General features: G+C 40.5%; 1 protein-coding gene across 1 annotated transcript in view; it reads left to right on the forward strand.

Annotated features, from left to right (window-relative positions):
* LOC124596104 overlaps positions 1 to 15,592 on the forward strand; it is a 40,969-nt gene extending 25,377 nt beyond the window's left edge. Inside the window, exons 4-5 of the mRNA XM_047135111.1 lie at positions 270 to 431; positions 15,342 to 15,592. Of these exons, the coding sequence (XP_046991067.1) occupies positions 270 to 431; positions 15,342 to 15,442 (263 nt within the window). The 3' untranslated portion in view covers positions 15,443 to 15,592. The remainder of the gene's footprint in view (positions 1 to 269; positions 432 to 15,341) is intronic.
* Positions 15,593 to 19,386: the final 3,794 nt, after the last annotated feature.

Genomic DNA, 19,386 nt, shown 5'->3' on the forward strand with positions numbered 1-19,386 from the left:
AAACATTTGTTTGGAAAATGTTTTAGTGGATAACTGTCAGACTTTTCTTTACCCCTGACATACCCGCATTAATATACCACTTTCGTGGAAGCGATATTTCAATGGACGGAAGTGGGAGACCAAAAAACATTTTCTTATTCTGTATAGCTGCGGCAGCAACACATTTTTTAAAAAAATATCTGTGCTGCACCCATGAGTAGTTTTTAACAAAAGATGTGAAATACCAGGAAGTTCAAGTTTCTTAAACGTCTAACTTCATATTGTTTCAGCAAAAAAGGTGACTGTAAAGGACGAGCATTGGCATGTCAAGTGCTGCACTGGAGAGCCAATTCTTCGCTTGGCAAAGATACAGGAAGTGCTGGACTCGTCCATAATTTTCCGATCGCCCGAAGAGGGAGAACGCTGCTGGATTTTCGGCAACAGTCAAGAAGGTAAGTTGATGCAATCTATGCACGAATTTCGTATACTGATGTCCATACCCCTTTGAGTCCAATCAATTTAAAAAGAAAGTTAATTTTAAAATATTTCAATAATTTGACTTTTATCATCATGCTAAGTAATAAATACAAGAAGAAATTAGCAAAAAATAAACAATTAGTTATTTTAAGTCTTAGTTACACTTTGGAACCACTGAGACATACGGTTTTCAACCACCTATCGTTTCATGAAATATATTTTAAAGCAATTTCTCATTGTTCCTAGACACACTCCCAAATCTCGAAACTTTCATCATTGTACCGAAAAACGTTCTTCTCCTAGTCCAATATTACACAAGGGCATGCTGAAAAGTAATATCTTAGAATTTTTTATTTGTAAACTCTTAAAACTTTTTAAATAAAACAAACGTTACTAACATTCTACATCTTTGTTCTTCATGTCTACATAATTATTTCTCAACAGTCACCCTGGTGGCAAATACATTGCTCCCAACGAGAGACAAGATTGTTGGTACTCTAGAATGCATCAATTTATTAACGGAGACACAACCTCATCTCTGCTTACACCGCTTCACCATGAAGTGAAGTCCTCGAGGATGTTCTTTATGCTTTGGAAACAGATGAAAATCGGATGGGGCCAAGTCGGGGCTGCATGGAAGATGATCAAGGCCGGTGATCCCAAAACGTCGGACGGCTGCAGATGTCGCAGCGCTCGAGTGTAATCTCACATTTTCATGATGGAAGAGACGGTGCTCCATGTGTTAACCAACTCTTCGAATTCGAAACTCGATTACGCATGCTGTTTCTCAAGCACCAACATAGTTACGTTACACATCGCCGTGTTACACGCTACGATTCGCAGTCCTGTAGCGGCAGAGGCATGCAAATTTTTAGACACGAAGAATAAAAATGTAGAATGTTAATAACGTTTGTTTTTCTAAAAAACCCTTATGAGTTCTGGCATAAAAAATTTGGAGTCATTACTTTTCAGCACGCCGTCGTAACCCTCTATTTGTCATGGCTACCAAATTTTATTAATGCATGAGGTGTCGTGCCTGTCAAATTATATTAATACACACTACTGGCCATTAAAATTGCTACACCACGAAGATGACGTGCTACAGACGCGAAATTTAACCGACAGGAAGAAGATGCTGTGATACGCAAATGATTAGCTTTTCAGAGCATTCACACAAGGTTGGCGCCGGTGGCGACACCTACAACGTGCTGACACGAGGAAAGTTTCCAACCGATATCGCATACACAAACAGTAGTTGACCGACGTTGCCTGGTGAAACGTTGTTGTGATGCCTCGTGTAAGGAGGAGAAATGCGTACCAACACGTTTCCGACTAAAGGTCGGATTGTAGCCTATCGCGATTGCGGTTTATCGTTTCGCAACATTGCTGTTCGCGTTGGTCGAGATCCAATGACTGTTAGCAGAATATGGAATCGGTGGGTTCAGGAGGGTAATACGGAACGCCGTGCTGGATCCAAACGGCCTCGTATCACTAGCAGTGGAGATGACAGGCATCTTAATCGCATGGCTGTAACGGATCGTGTAGCCACGTCTCGATCCCTGAGTCAATAGATGGGGACGTTTGCAAGACAACAACCATCTGCACGAACAGTTCGACGACGTTTGCAGCAGCATGGACTATCAGCTCGGAGACCCTGGCTGCGTATAAAATAAATAAAATAAATAAAAAAATATGTTATTTTAAATATGTTAATTATTCTATCTGTATGATGGTGATTGTGATTGCAATTGTATTTGCTTATCTGGAACGTGGACGTTTAATTATTCGGTATCAGACGCTTGACAATGGCTTTTTCGTAAAGGCAATGTTACTCGTAGTTGACCGTGAAATAAAACTGAATAATCGGACTTCGTAATTAAATCGTTTCCAAAGACTGCTGCGGTAGGTGCGGACTCATAATCTAAATCTCAATATTACAATAATTTGCCAGCCATGCCAATACGTCGTACAGAGGTGATTGTGTACTAAACATAAAAAAGTTACACAGTTAGTTAAATCAGATATATTCAATGAATAAGCCTACAGTTCATAATCCTACTTACTTTTATAAATATAAATTCTTTACAGAATCGAGTGCCTAGTGTGGTTGCAACTCGCAGTATTCTTCTATAACATGAAATATGGCGGTGTGCCAGACAATAAAATAAAATACGTGCTTCTCGCACCACTTCAAACAGAGCTCTCCTTTTTTAATCAAACATAAGAGTAACGTAATTGTGCTTTTGTTTTATCAGCGACACAGCGCTGCAGTTGTGTGCCATAGGCTTTATTTATTTGTCACTGATTATTTATTTAATTAATATTTCGCGTTTCCGAGGAAACTCACGCTCGACATGCAAATGTGCCTTTATATGCGGTTACCCTTGACGCTGCATCACAGACAGGAGCGCCTGCGATGGTGTACTCAACGACGAACCTGTGTGCACGAATGGCAAAACGTCATTTTTTCGGATGAATCCAGGTTCTGTTTACAGCATCCGTGTTTGGCGACATCGCGGTGAACGCACATTGGAAACGTGTATTCGTCATCGCCAAACTGGCGTATCACCCGGCGTGACGGATGGGGTGCCATTGGTTGCACATCTCGGTCACCCCTTGTTCACATTGACGGCACGTTGAACAGTGGACGTTACATTTCACCTGTGTTACGACTCGTGGCTCTATCCTTCATTCGATCCCTGCAAAACCCTACATTTCAGCAGGATAATGCACGACCGCATGTTGTAGGTCCTGTACGGGCCCATCTGGATACAGAAAATGTTCGACTGCTGTCCTGGCCAGCACATTCTCCGGATCTCTCACCAAATGAAAACGTCTGGCCAATGGTGGCCGAGCAACTGGCTCGTCACAATACGCCAGTCACTACTGTTGATGAACTGTGGTATCGTGTTGAAGCTGCATGGGCAGCTGTACCTGTACACGTCATCCAAGCTCTATTTGACTCAATGCCCAGGCGTATCAAGGCCCTTATTACGGCCCGAGGTGGTTGTTCTGGGTACAGATTTCTCACGATCTATGCACCCAAATTGCGTGAATATGTAATCACATGCCATTTGTAGTATAATATATTTGTCCAATGAATACCCGGTTATCATCTGCATTTCTTCTTGGTGTAGCAATTTCAATGGCCAGTATTGTAAAATGTGGCTTGGCTACGAAGAAAAGAGAGAAGCTTTAATATTCGGATAAGACACAAGGCATAATGCCAGGCAGGACTCCAGAATGATGGCAGCACTCTGTATGAAGTAAGACTTGTTTACAAGACTGCCGAGACCACGGCTGTGCACTAGGGAGTAAAGAGGACAACACCCTCGGGCGGCAGGATGAATAGCAGTGGGAATGAAGTCGGCATTCTGACTGACAGTGAGATAAGGATCTTATTTCAAGTGATAACGACATCCGATGTTGAATTACACACTTGGGCACCTCGTTTCCCCCTCTCGCCTTCCCTGGGGAACCACTGATCACGGTCACCCAGGGGAATCACCCAGGCAGTTGCGTCACGTGAGATAAAAAGGCGGGAACCCTCTGCCCCCTGGACCCAAGAGGATCGAGCTTCCCCTCCACACCTTTGTCTTTTATAACTGGGACACCTGTGTGGGAGGGGTTACTCAGAAACTGGAGAGCGTAGGAAGAGGAGTTGTCTAATTGCTAATAACAAATTACATTAACTCACGCCACTTGAATTCTATTTGTTAATAACAATATTACGTGACAATAGCAGATATGTAATGACTCGCATTTTTTTGTATTTTTCCATACTTTTTATAGTTTCTCCGATATTTTCCACAATTATCTACTTTATAAGTCGAGCTGTGTATCACAGGGGGAGGCTGTGTAAATTTTCTTATAATAAATTACATAACGCTATGTAACAAATAACAATATTATGTGGCGCCAGCAGAGACCTCACCAAGGCAGATAGCCAAGTATTTTTAGTTTCATGTATCCTTACATATATTCCTCAATTTTCGTATTTTTATCTTGTTTTTCACAATTCTTCGTATTTTGTCCAATAAAATAAGACTGTTCTCGACGCCCCGTCGACGTTGTGATGTTATCAGCTGTGGTCCCGAATTATGCATCGTTGCTAAGCCAGCACTCCATTACTAGTGTGTGATGTCATAGTGTTAGAAACGAATGTGTTGATAGAGTAGTGACGTCATAGAGAATTCTATAAGCCAAAGGTATTTTATAAGAAATACCACATACATTACTGGATTATGTGACGCCATAGTAAAATTCTGATACCTCTAACCAAAGATACTGGATTTGTAGCAAACTTCTAGAGAGGAAAAGTTATGTCGCCTGCTGGAGGGTAGATCAGCCCCCTCAGACTCCGACGTATGGGTGTGTAGCAGCAATCGGCGATGATCGTGGACGCAGTGACCAACAGTTGCTGATAAAAGTTGCGGTGGATGCCTAACATTTATGGCCAAGAGATCTCCCGTTCGCGGTAATAACGGCAAACAGATCCCACGCTGTAGGTGGAATATTAAAGACTAATACACACCCAGATTATGAGTAACTCCTCCCCTGTATTCACCAGATAATACCGATATGGTCTGGAGGTAATCTTAGGATCGCGGCCACCAGGTCGCGTTCGGGAGAGATCCACATGTCTGTCTAACACTACGCCAGACCATCTCGCCAGACGTGGTAGAGAAATGTGACCAATGTATGTATAATCTTCTCCGACCTAGTAGCTGTGAAAAATTGTAAGACGTGTGTATTTCTACTGTTTATTGTCAAATCAAAATTTATGAAAGATGTTTTTATTTTATTAATAGGATTAAGTAGGAATAATTAATATTTGTCATGATGGAAATAATTGAGGTAGCAGGGAATGTCTGCACTAAAGTATTGTTGACAAAAGAGACCGCAAATTGATATAATTTTAAAAAGGGCGGGAGAGAGCGGGTATGGATACATTTTAAGAAAAGAGCGGAAAAGACCGCGCATTGATACATTTTGTAATGGTAGCAGGGATTGTCTGCACCAGAAAGCATTGTTGGCAGGAGAGACCGCACTTTAGCGTTCGTAGGAAGTCAGTAGCAAGCGAGAAGTGAAGCGAGTCGGTAGCAGGTCTGAAGCGAGAGGTTGAGAGGAGTGGTGTGCCTGCCAGCCAGCCACTACCTATGATTTACAAGAGATTATAAACGGATGTACAGAGACATCAGCTAACTATTATAATAAGAGGAACTAATATTATTGAATTAATTTTTTGAGAAACTCAAGACTACTGAAGGTATGTTTGCGCATTGCTAGTTGTAAGATTATTGTAAAAAGTAAGTCCCATTTGAACGTTTGTAAAATCATTTCATTCAGAATATAATTAACTATTGCCAGCAATATTGCATTTCTAATTATAATCCATCCCAAAAACCATCAACGTAAAACTTTGCAAAATTTTATTGTTGTCAAGAAAAAGTTTAACTATGAATTACGTAATTTCAGTCAAATCAATTATAGAATAACGTCAGTTTTGCTATTAAAGAATAACGTCAGCTTTGGTAATAAATACAGCCACTTATTATGAAAGCCCACCAGCAGCTAATAGAGTACAGTAAAACAGAGTAAGTATATTCATGTCGCAGTTCGATGTAGCAGTCAGATGGCGATCCAATAACCCAAAACTGTTCCTTACCTTTTTTACTGTTACTGGATCGCCATCTGACTGCTACATCGAACTGCGACATGACTATACTTACTCTGTTTTACTTTTATATAACTCTCTTCGAAAATGCTTTTCCGAGACTGATGTCTGAAATACAGCTCCGTGATACTGGAAAGAGAGAGACTGAGTCAATAATTAAATCACTGAAGACTAAGGACTCTCATGGACATGATGAAGTGCCTAGCAGAATACGGCGGCAGCTATGAAATACTTATCATCCGATTTCAAGAAAACTATTTGGTGAAATAATTTGATTCTTCCGCATCTTATAGCTTGATATCTTTGCTCGATAAAGGTCTGAATTTATTTGCGTTATTCGTCATAGTTACTGTGCTGCACGTAACTGAGTTCATAGGTACACGAAATTTTTAAGAATTTGCAGAGGTAACATCACATTGCGTAGACTTTCCGTATAGTTCATTTAAAGCTCTACATTATTGCGTATGAAATGCAGCCAGTATAGCTAAATTGTATTTAAAGTGGAGACTGGAATTTATCTCTTTTCATTCTTGAGATATTGATTGTTATATCCGCAGACTTGTCGCTCGCGGATCGGCCGAACCTTTCCTGCGCTTCGGGAATCAATTGGTCGTAAAAATCGTCGTATCTCTTAAACGGTTCAAGATATCGAAACGACGATTTTTTGGAAATGACAGCACGCAGAAAGGATTATTTTATCGTATGATTAACACTCGATACGTTTTTGTAAACGCTTGAGCCGAGCTATAAATTACACCATGAGGTTTTGTCCGAACTTTCATGGCCGAACAAAGGGAGAGAAAAAGGTAAACGGGGTATCAAAGTGACCAGCATGAGGTCTAATTTTGCATGAAAATATTTAACTGCTTGAAATTAATCAGGGTAGTTAATAAAAACTTAATTAATGAGTTGAGGAAAATTGAAATATTTCATGAAAAGCTGCTGCCAAGCTATGTAAATGAACTGTCAAAAATTTCGTGTTCTAGGCCCAGCTATTTTGCACATAAATATCAATTGTTACGGATTTAAATGTCAAAAAAGATTCCTTTCAATCAAATACCAAAGTTAGGATTTTCGAGAACAGAAAACGTTAGGAAGGCAAACGAGGAGTCAGAAAGATCATGTTTTCTGAATAAGACCTGAAAATAAACAATGAAAGAAATCGATCAAATATTTTATGAAATGATTTGTGTGAAAGAAATAAGTAGATCAGAGAAACGTTCTACGTGCCTTTGAATGATGCTCGAAATCATAAACAGAAAGTGAGGTGCACCAAATGTTTCCCGAATAATTTTTATTTCATACTTTTAGACAAATCATTACACAAAACGTTTGACTTTCTTTCCATAAATTTGGTATGCTTTACTTTTACGAACTATTTAGATTAATTGAAACGATTGGCCTTAACACTGACTGCTCATGAATTACGTTCGCAACATCGAATATTTGTAAAATTTCATGGTTCATTGTAATTAATTACGAATTTAATGTGTTTGATATACAGGGATAGGTGTGAAGACCAAGTTCTTTGGCAAGACCTTAAAAATATACTTAGTGATGCAGTGTAAAGAGTATACATAAAACTTTGTGTACAGAATTATAACTGAGTCAGTTAAAATGAAAGAACAGCTTGGAATCGAGCCCAGGACCTTCCCGCTAAGCCAGAACCCACTGTTGTGTATTTATGTGTTTTTTTATTGTAGTTAGTCATGTAGTAGTCATTCTTCCACATTTATTGGCTGTTAAAAGTTCTTGATCATGTAAAAAGACATTCCTATTTTATTTATTGATGAGGTAGTCGAATGATCCTGTGCTCATTCACGTGTATTCGAAGAATTTGTCAGGTGATCTTCGTAGTTGATAATATTTATGAAATTCTCCATGGAGATTCCTCCCTTTGTAAATTTCATGCACAGCATTCTTTTTCGCTTTATTTTCTAAAGTGAACCTAATTTTGCAGTGTTACTCCAGCTACAGTACTCTACAGGCTAGGGGCGCCGTTTTATAGAAACAGCTGGTTGGCTCTAAGCAGACATCTCGCACGCAGGACACCCGAGCTTTTCGCCCGATGCTGCTGCTTGTCGCTGGAGTGTCGCGTATCCAGAGGTCGCTCGCTGTCAGTCGCTTCCGTCTCTCAAGTTGGACAAGGGTAAGACTGTGTCCTACGTGAGCGACAGAAGCGAGCACCAGTGCTACGAAGTTGATCAGCAACCTTATAAAACACAAAAATGGTTCAAATGGTTCTGAGCACTATGGGACTTAACTTCTGAGGTTATCAGTCCCTAGAACTTAGAACTACTTAAACCTAACTAACCTAAGGACATCAGACACATCCATGCCCGAGGCAGGATTCGAACCTGCTACCGTAGCGGTCGCGCAGTTCCAGACTGTAGCGCCTAGAACCGCCCGGCCACTCCGGCCGGCTATAAAACACATTGGTTGGATATAGCTATTTTTTTTTCTCTTCTTCATAGGAAACAGTGTATGAGGCTGTATTGTGATACACCGATCGTAATGTAACACTACATACATTGTCAGACCCTTTTTCTTTTTAATGAGTCCTGTCACTGTGGCAAACACAACCAAATTTGCTGTCTATTTGTCTTATAACATTTCTCTCCTAGTAAATCGCTATGCAGATAGACTCTGCAACCGTTTTTCTCAGAAGAATTGGTCTCCAAAATTACCAGATGTGTGCTCTGACATCGACGACATCGTATTGTCGGAGCTCTAGTATTTGATATTCCACCTACATCTTGGGATCTATTTGCCATTATTACCGTGAACGGGAGATCTCTTTTATCAATGTTAGGCACCAATCACAACTTCTCAGCGACTGCTGGGCATTTCTCTAAGACGTCATTATTTTTATCAACGTGTTCGTTTCTAACACAATGACGTCGCACACTAGTAATGGAGTGGTGACTTCGCGGTGATACAAAACCGGGACCGAAGCTTACATCACCATGACGTCGATGGGACAGTCTTCCTTTATCGGACAAAATACATAAATTTGTAGAAAACCAGGTAAAAACACGTAAAATTGAGCAAAATACGTAAGAATACGTAAAACTGAAAGTGCTTGCATACCTGCCTAGGTGAGGTCTCTTCTGGTGCCACGTATCATTAACAAATAGACCCAGAGAGATGTAATTTGTTATAAACAAATAGACTCAGCCTCTCCCTGTGCTACACAGCTCTAGAATTCCTCCAATTACAAAATAGGAAACTGTGGAAAATATTGGGGAAACAACGACAAGTGTGGAAAAATACTGTCTCTGTTAAAGTCACATAACACTGTTATTATCGAATAGAACTCACCTGACATGACTTAACGCAGTTTGTTATTAACAAATAGACGAATCCTCTCCCTATGCTCTCCAGCTACTGAATAACTCCTCCCACACAAGTGTCCCAGTTACAAAAGATGAAGATGCGGACAGGGCACTCGATTCTCATTGGTACAGAATGGGTTCCCGTCAGTTTTATCTCATATGACACAATTGCCTTGGTGATTCCCCTAGATGACCTTGAACAATTCCCGGCGGTTCGCCAGGGGAGAGGGAGAGACGGAAGCGACGTGCCCAGATGTGTAACCTGACAATGGATGTCCTTACCAGTAACCTTTAGATAAGATCGTTATCTCAGCTAGAATGCCCACCGTGTTCCTACTAACAGCAAATGCATGCCTAAAGGCAGAATGTTAGAGAAACTTTTGGTAGGTTCTGGAAAGATTTCGGTTACTAGGAAGACCTTCAGTTGTGTCAGGGGAAAGCAACGCTGCCAGGAAACTTATCAAGAAGTCACTGAAAAATCAGTACACAGGACCAAGGCAGTCACAGCCAGTACCATTAAGTCAGAAGCAGTCATTACCAGACAGCAGCTAGGTGCAATGCAGCAGCCGAGTCGCCGGGAGCGCTCACTATAGGGTGACACTTCGATGCAGTAAAACTACGAGATGTCTGTACTGCTGAATTTCCAGTACCTGGCGACAGTTATTATCTTGAGTTTTCCGCCTGTTACGGAAAAGGGTTTGTCTCTAGTGTAGTAGCAACGACTAATAGTCGATATTTTCTGTGTGTCAGAATATAAAGGGGAACAAAAACTGACTCGGACTTGTCTCGTACCGCGAGTTATTGCGTATAGTTGCTACTAGTAATATTCGATATTTTCTGTGAGCCAGAATACAGGAAGGAACAAATGCTGCTTCACACTTGTCCGCCGTTACGGCTAAAGTATTTGATTGTGTATTGCCGTAGAGAGCTGCAAGCAGAGCGCTTGTCTCTGATATCGAAAAGTAGAACTCAGGAGCCGAGTGTTGTTTGGAAAGATATAGAGTGGTAGGGTGTGCGCATTGATTCGCAAAGATATAAAAGCCACTGTAAGACACTTTTCCAAATACGGTTGAACTGCTGAGAAATTAACTGTTCTTAAAATGAATCCTTAAGCGTTTGCACCCATATTCAGTTCTTACAAAGTTCACAACTTCTCCTCTTCATTCCAAAATCGTCTTTGTTAAGCGTCCTAGGAAACTTTCTCACACACACTTCGTTAAAGGGTGACCCACCTCAGATTGCAGTGTCGTCAACGTCCTGATTGTGTCACTCAGGCCATACCTTTGTCCAAGGCTGGTGATCGGTCCTTTCGATCCTCAATTTCTGAAAATTCATGTCTCACTATAGTAAATCAAAACTGGTAAGAAGCGCTGATCGTTTATAATCGAAGTGACCTACAATTTCTGACTTAAGGCAGTAAGACATGAACTTCTGATACGAGAGTCATTCAGAATCTTATAAATGCTGAGAGAAAAATGGAAGGATTGTCGTTGGGAAATGGTAGAAGATATTGGAGACTAATAAATGGATGAGAGAACGACTGGAGAGGAGGGTGTAATTGTGGCCGTAGTGAGAAGGAAACGGTGGTGGGTAGAACGTGTGGCTATGCGAAGCTCTGATAAAGGAATTTCTGGTGGGGGTCGACACATAAAGAACCTCAAGAGAAGGCTTTTATCAAGCAGACAATGTAAAGTGGCTCACTTTTATATCCACATTGTGTGAGTATGTGTGTGTGAGGGAGAGCACGCGGATGTCCTTGTCCCAATTTACCTATGTGTTTTCTAACCTGAGTTTAGTGCTGCAAGCAAGTCAACGATTTCAAATGGCAAATTGAATTTAAAATGAAACATAGTAACATAAAATCAAGTCACTTCGCAAAAAATTCATTGAGTCAACTAGAAAATTATATTATAAACGTTCATTACTGATGTCGAGAACTACTATTTTTCCCCATCTTTTAATCGTAGGTTTCAGCCGAGCGAAAATAAGATTCCATAGAAATTACACAACGGATTTTTGTCAGAATTTTCATTGACAAACGAAGAGTGGAAAATGGGCAGATGGGACATCTAAGTGACCAGCGTGCAGTGTAGTTTAGCAACAAATTGATTCAAGTTCATTAAAGTAATATGTGTAATTGAGAAAAACATTATTGGTAATTTAAAGGAAAATTTTTGTCCGAATTTTCATAGCCGAACTAAGAGCGTCAAATGGACAAATGGGGTATCAAATTGACCAACATAAGATGCACAGAGCATAACTTAATCATAGCTAACACTTGGTTCAAGAATCATGAAAGAAGGTTGTATACCTGGAAGAATCCTGGAGATACTAAAAGGTATCAGATTGATTACATAATGGTAAGACAGAGATTTAGGAACCAGGTTTTAAATTGTAAGACATTTCCAGGGGCATATGTGGACTCTGACCACAATCTATTGGTTATGAACTGCAGTTTGAAACTGAAGAAACTGCAAAAAGGCGGGAATTTAAGGAGATGGGACCTGGATAAACTGAAAGAACCAGAGGTTGTACAGAGTTTCAAGGAGAGCATAAGGGAACAATTGACAGGAATGGGGGAAAGAAATTCAGTAGAAGAAGAATGGGTAGCTCTGAGGGATGAAGTAGTGAAGGCAGCAGAGGATCAAGTAGGTAAAAAGACGAGGGCTAATAGAAATCCTTGGGTAACAGAAGAAATATTGAATTTAATTGATGAAAGGAGAAAATATAAAAAATGCAGTAAATGAAGCAGGCAAAAAGGAATACAAATGTCTCAAAAATGAGATCGACAGGAAGTGCAAAATGGCTAAGCAGGGATGGCTAGAGGACAAATGTAAGGATGTAGAGGCTTGTCTCACTAGGGGTAAGATAGATACTGCCTACAGGAAAATTAAAGAGACCTTTGGAGAGAAGAGAACCACTTGTATGAATATCAAGAGCTCAGATGGCAACCCAGTTCTAAGCAAAGAAGGGAAGGCAGAAAGGTGGAAGGAGTATATAGAGGGTTTATACAAGGGCGATGTACTTGAGGACAATATTATGGAAATGGAAGAGGATGTAGATGAAGATGAAATGGGAGATAAGATACTGCGTGAAGAGTTTGACAGAGCACTGAAAGACCTGAGTCGAAACAAGGCCCCGGGAGTAGACAACATTCCATTAGAACTACTGATGGCCTTGGGAGAGCCAGTCATGACAAAACTCTACCATCTGGTGAGCAAGATGTATGAGACAGGCGAAATACCCACAGACTTAAAGAAGAATATAATAATTCCAATCACAAAGAAAGCAGGTGTTGACAGATGTGAAAATTACCGAACTATCAGTTTAATAAGTCACAGCTGCAAAATACTAACGCGAATTCTTTACAGATGAATGGGAAAACTGGTAGAAGCGGACCTCGGGGAAGATCAGTTTGGATTCCGTAGAAATGTTGGAACACGTGAGGCAATACTAACCTTACGACTTATCTTAGAAGAAAGATTAAGAAAAGGCAAACTACGTTTCTAGCATTTGTAGACTTAGAGAAAGCTTTTGACAACGTTAACTGGAATACTCTCTTTCAAATTCTGAAGGTGGCAGGGGTAAAATACAGGGAGCGAAAGGCTATTTACAATTTGTACAGAAACCAGATGTCAGTTATAAGAGTCGAGGGGCATGAAAGGGAAGCAGTGGTTGGGAAAGGAGTGAGACAGGTTTGTAGCCTCTCCCCGATGTTATTCAATCTGTATATTGAGCAAGCAGTAAAGGAAACAAAAGAAAAATTCGGAGTAGGTATTAAAATCCATGGAGAAGAAATAAAAACTTTGAGGTTCGCCGATGACATTGTAATTCTGTCAGAGACAGCAAAGGACTTGGAAGAGCAGTTGAACGGAATGGACAGTGTCTTGAAAGGAGGATATAAGATGAACATCAACAAAAGCAAAACGAGGATAATCGAATGTAGTCAAATTAAATCGGGTGATGCTGAGGGGATTAGATTATTAAATGAGACACTTAAAGTAGTAAAGGAGTTTTGCTATTTAGGGAGTAAAATAACTGATGATGGTCGAAGTAGAGAGGATATAAAATGTAGACTGGCAATGGCAAGGAAATCGTTTCTGAAGAAGAGAAATTTGTTAACATTTAAGTGTCAGGAAGTCGTTTCTGAAATTATTTGTATGGAGTGTAGCCATGTATGGAAGTGAAACATGGACGATAACCAGTTTGGACAAGAAGAGAATAGAAGCTTACGAAATGTGGTGCTACCGAAGAATGCTGAAGATAAGGTGGATAGATCACGTAACTAATGGGGAGGTATTGAATAGGATTGGGGAGAAGAGAAGTTTGTGGCACAACTTGACTAGAAGAAGGGATTGGTTGGTAGGACATGTTTTGAGGCATCAAGGGATCACAAATTTAGCATTGGAGGGCAGTGTGGAGGGTAAAAATCGTAGAGGGAGACCAAGAGATGAATACACTAAGCAGATTCAGAAGGATGTAGGTTGCAGTAGGTACTGGGAGATGAAGAAGCTTGCACAGGATAGGGTAGCATGGCGTGCTGCATCAAACCAGTCTCTGGACTGAAGACCACAATAACAACAAGATGTAGTTTGGCAAATAATATTTAATTGCTTGAAAATAACCATAATAATTCAGAAAAACTTAATTACTGATTTTAGCCGGCCGGTGTGGCCGTGTGGTTCTAGGCACTTCAGTCTGAAACCGCGTGACCGCTACGGCCGCAGGTTCGAATCCTGCCTCGGGCATGGATGTGTGTGATGTCCTTAGGTTAGTTAGGTTGAAGTAGTTCTAAGTTCTAGGGGACTGATGACCACAGATGTTAAGTCCCATAGTGCTCAGAGCCATTACTGATTTGAGGGAAAATTACACATTCAAATTTTCATTGCAAAACGAAGAGTTGGAAACGGACAAATGAGATATCAAATAGACCAGCGTGAGGTCTAGTTTTGGAAAAATAATTTAATTGTTTAAAAATAATTAGGGTAATAAGAAAAACTTAATCATTGATAGTACGAAAATGTTTGGCAGAATTTCCATACCCAAACGAAGAGTAGAAAATGTACAAATGAGGAATCAAATTGACCAGGTTGAGGTCTAATTTCGAAAAAAAAATTTAACTGTTTGAAAGTAATCAAGTTAGTTAAGAAAAATTTAGTTATTTGTGGAAAAATTGAAGTATTTCCGAATAGCTTGTAAATTAAGCATCAAAAAGTGCGGGTCTTCAAGGCCTAGCTATTTTATGGATAAAAAGTTACAATGGAGTCATACTTAACAGTCAAAAAATTGAAAATAACAACTTGAAAAATACCTCAAAAGTTCTGTGGAATGATTTGTCTAATACTAAGAAATAAAATAGATTAGAGAAACATTTCACGTCTCTCTGAAATATACTCGAAAACATGTGCAGCTAATGAGGTAAGAACTGAGGATTTAAAGTTCAGTGTGTAACTAAAGATTGTAATGAGTAGTAGAGAATAGTTGTCTGGTCGGTTGGTGGATTATGTACACTGTGCAGTCTGCTATTGTGGGCCCTTGAGAGACTACTGCCATATGAAGTCAAGTGGCAAAATGTTTTACCAGTTAAGATACTACTGGTATGGATAGTGAGGAGGTTGAATGTTTTACCAACAGAGTTACTACTGCAAAGCAAATAATTAAAAATAATTAACCGTAACAGCATGGAGAATCGTGCATTAGTGACGTAAGAAAAGCGCTGAGCGAAATTCGACATCAGATTTCAACTAGTATCTGCTCGAGCATCATTCAAAGGCGCGTCAATTGTTTCATTGGTCATTTTATTTCTTACTTTCAGACAATTAATTCACAAAACATTTCAAAACTGTTTTCATCTCAAACCTGTTGTGTTCCAGGAAACAAATCAAAATGTGCAGCATTCCAGGACGGAAAAGTATCTTATGAGGACTGTGAGACGGCTATGAGCTGCTGCTGCATCGCGTCCTACAGCTGGTGATGACCTATCTGCCCTGAAGATGGGCTGGAGCCGAGGCACTTCCCTCATTATGACTCAAGTTCATTCATATGCTTATCTTTTCATGTCCAGTTGCAAATGTAAATCTTCAAGTGTTCCAGTTGGAAACAGTAAAAAAATTAATTTAAGTCACGAATGCGTTTATACTAAACTTAAACATCCACTTGTTTCCACAAGGTCTCTTTTGGTGCCTGCCCACAACATTCTATTTTTAAACATCTGTCTGAGTCTAACATATTTCCTTTATTTGGTGCAAGCTTATATGCCCTGTTGTACCATCACGTGAGATGTTTTTACATGCGTTGAGTAACAAATCCTGATGAAACTCATATTTAAACATATAAAAATTTGTTACAGAAATTCTAACTTCAATGATAGTAACATTCAGGTAATTTTTATGTCCTTAAAAATCTGACAAAGTCAGCTTTATAAAAGTCTAAGTTCCTCTGTCTTTATAAAAGTTTTTTTTTTCATTTTTCAAAACGGTACAAAAAACTGATACGCAAGTAACAATCTTGACAAAAAAGTAAAGACATTTATTTGTTAATGAGAAATATCGAGATCCAAAACCATGTTCAACTCAGTCCCAGTACCACAACACAAAATCCTCATGTGCAGAACAGCATTTACTCAAATTCTGGTAACTATAAGTAAGTGTGTAACCAACAACAAATTATGGCATCTCCGTAGCAGTTGAACGTCAGGGGTCGGACAGGAAGCGATCTACATCCACATCTACACGGATACTCTGCAAATCACATTTAAGTGCCTGGCAGAGGGTTCATCGAACCACCTTCACAATTCTCTATTATTCCAATCTTGTATAGCGCGTGGAATGAACGAACACCTACAGTCCTACATCTTTCAGAACGAGCTATGATTTCCCTTATTTTATCATGGTGATCGTTTCTTCCTATGTAGATCGCTGTCAAAAAAATATTTTCGCATTCGGAGGAGAAAGTTGGTGATCGAAATTTGGTGAGAAGATTCCGACGCAACGAAAAACGCCTTTGTTTTAATGAAGTCCAACCCAAATCCTGTATTATTTCAGTGACATTCTCTCCCCTATTTCGCGATAATACATACGTGCTGCCCTTCTTTGAACTTTATCGTTGTACTCCGTCAATCTTATCTGGTACGGGTCCCACTTCCACACCGTGCAACAGTATCCTAAAAGAGGACGTACAAGCGTGGTGTAGGCAGTCTCCTTAGTAGATCAGTTACATTTTCTAAGTGTCCTGAAAATAAAACACAATCTTTGATTAGCCTTCCCCACAATATTTTCTATGCGTTCCTTTCAATTTAAGTTGTTTGTAATTTAGTTGAATTTACGGCCTTTAAATTTCACTGATTTATCGTGTGACCGAAGTTTAACGAATTCCCTTTAGCACTCATGTAGATAACCTCACATTTGTCGTTGTTTAGGGTCGACTGCCAATTGTCACACCATACAGATATCTTTTCTAAATCGTTTTTCAATTTGTTTTGATCTTCTGATGACTTTATTAGTCGATAAACGACAGTGTCATCTGCATACGACCTAAGATGGCTGCTCAGATTGTCTCAGTGATGAGGTTAACACACAGGATGAAATATTAGTCACTGGCAGGAGATATCACATTAATATCAGGTATCATTATCTCTAGACCTAATAACACCCTCAGTTCTGCGAGGAAGAGAGCAAACAGGTTACCTTCAGATACGCCACAATAATCAGTTGAAGATGATGATGCCGTATGACACCACCGTCTGGTCCAAGTCTTTTAGTTGGACACCACTCGAGCCAACAGCACCCGATTTCTCCCCCGATAGCCGACCACCCAAGTATGAACCAGGCCTAATGTTGCTTAACTGTGGTGATTGGGCAGGATTCAGTGTTACCAAAGTGGCAAGAGCGTTGGCACACATGTAGTTAGTTCACTCAGTGGTGGTTGGATCCCATAGAGCTATCAAATTGTATGGATGTTGAGTGCTACGTTTCGTCTGCTGTTCCAAGTAAGTACAGTTATTTTCCATGGGCTTAAGATTGGATGACTCAGAGATCCAATGGAGATCGATCATCAGACCCAAAATGCATGCACACAGCTCCGTCAACTCTGCTATTGCCGACTTGGAAAATGGGAATGTCCACAGCATATTCATTGTGTAGATGTGGGAGAAATGGCAACACTCAGTCAAGGGTAATATTGAAATAAACATCCTGTTCCATGTTCACAGTAACCTGAGTGAATGGGCCCAAGTCATGGTACAAAAAACACCCCCAAAAACATTACATAATCTCATCTGGCTTGAACTATAGCCTTCATACCCTACAAATTAAATGCAGCATTGAGCTGCTGGTGCGCTTGACGTCTTCCATCACACCAAACCGCACAGCTCTAATCAGCTCCGAGCGGTTCTAGGCGCTACAGTCTGGAACCGCGCGACCGCTACGCTCGCAGGTTCGAATCCTGCCTCGGGCATGGGTGTGTGTGATGTTCTTAGGTTAGTTAGGTTTAAGTAGTTTTAAGTTCTGTGAGACTGATGACCTCAGAAGTTAAGTCCCGTAGTGCTCAGAGCCATTTGAACCATCTAATCAGCTATTGTCCAGGTTCTGTATTTAATTTTTATGGATCACAGATATTTTATTTATTTCCTTACTTGTTGTCCTCCTCCACAGCTGAGAGGTCAATGCGAAAGACTCTCATGCTGGGGATTTTTCTTTGATGATAGGACTGAACCGGGGTGCATGGAGCCTTGTGATGGGAACTGAGTAGTTACATGACTGAGAGGCACTGGCTCCGACGCCAAAGCGTTGGCAACGGCAGCGTGTGTGGTGTACTGACTCCATGCCCCTCCATACCGTATCCAGTAATGAATGACTGAGGATGACCCAACGATCAGTCGACTATCAATGGTCTTCATGGCCTCACCGTGGGATTTCCATTATTTTTCCTCATTCGTTTCTCTCATTGGCCATTCTAAAAAATCTAAATAAATTAGTATAAAGTATTTCTCAACTTTTGTTTTAGCCAGGCAGTGTCCAAGATGCAATTTATAAATATTTGTAGTCATAAAAACACATAATTAAATTACATATACTGATCGGCCAGAACATTATGACCACCGACCTGGTAAAGGTATAAACCCGCCCAGGCGATAGCATCATCACCTAGTAAGGAATGACGGCTAGTCAGACAAACACATGGTGCATGTACGTAGCATCAGTGAGCGTGCTGCCCATGTGTAGAATGAGGAAGGCGCGCAATCTATCTCGCCGGCACGGCAGCTCAGCGTGTTCGGTCAGAGGGCTGCGTGCTCTCTGTAATAAAAAAACTGAGTCAAGGAATCAACGATCAACTTAAACGGATGTCTTGTGACGTCCGCCCAGACCAAACGCAACGAACTACATCGAACAAAAAAAAAAAAAAAAAAAAAAAAAAAAAAAAAAAAAAAAAAAAAAAAAAAAAAATCTGAGTCTGGCCAAGGACAGATCATGATGGCCCAGAAGCTCCGCTCGAGCATTTCGAGAACTACATGACTTGCCAGGTGTTCGAGGGGTATTGTGGTGAGTGTCTTCAGTATGTGGCGAAACCAAGGTGAAACCACATCCACCATGTTGTGGTGTTGGACGGCCACCTCCCATTACAGATGACAGACTTCGTAGGCTGGGCTACGCGGCGAACTGTGGCAGAACTAACATCAGACTTCAATGCTAGGCAGAGTACAAGTGTGTGTGAATACACAGTGCACCAAACATTCATAATTATGGGCCTCCGAAGCCGACGACCCATACATGTGCAAACGTTAACACCACGACATCGGCAACTACAATTCAAATAGGCACGCGGCTCTGGACATGGGCGCAGTGGCAGAGCTTTGCATAGTCAGATGAAACTCGATACCTTCTTCATCATGCCGATAGTAGGGTGCAAATCTGTCGTCTT

The sequence above is a fragment of the Schistocerca americana genome, chromosome 2 (assembly GCF_021461395.2).
Source record: "Schistocerca americana isolate TAMUIC-IGC-003095 chromosome 2, iqSchAmer2.1, whole genome shotgun sequence".
NCBI lineage: Eukaryota > Metazoa > Arthropoda > Insecta > Orthoptera > Acrididae > Schistocerca > Schistocerca americana.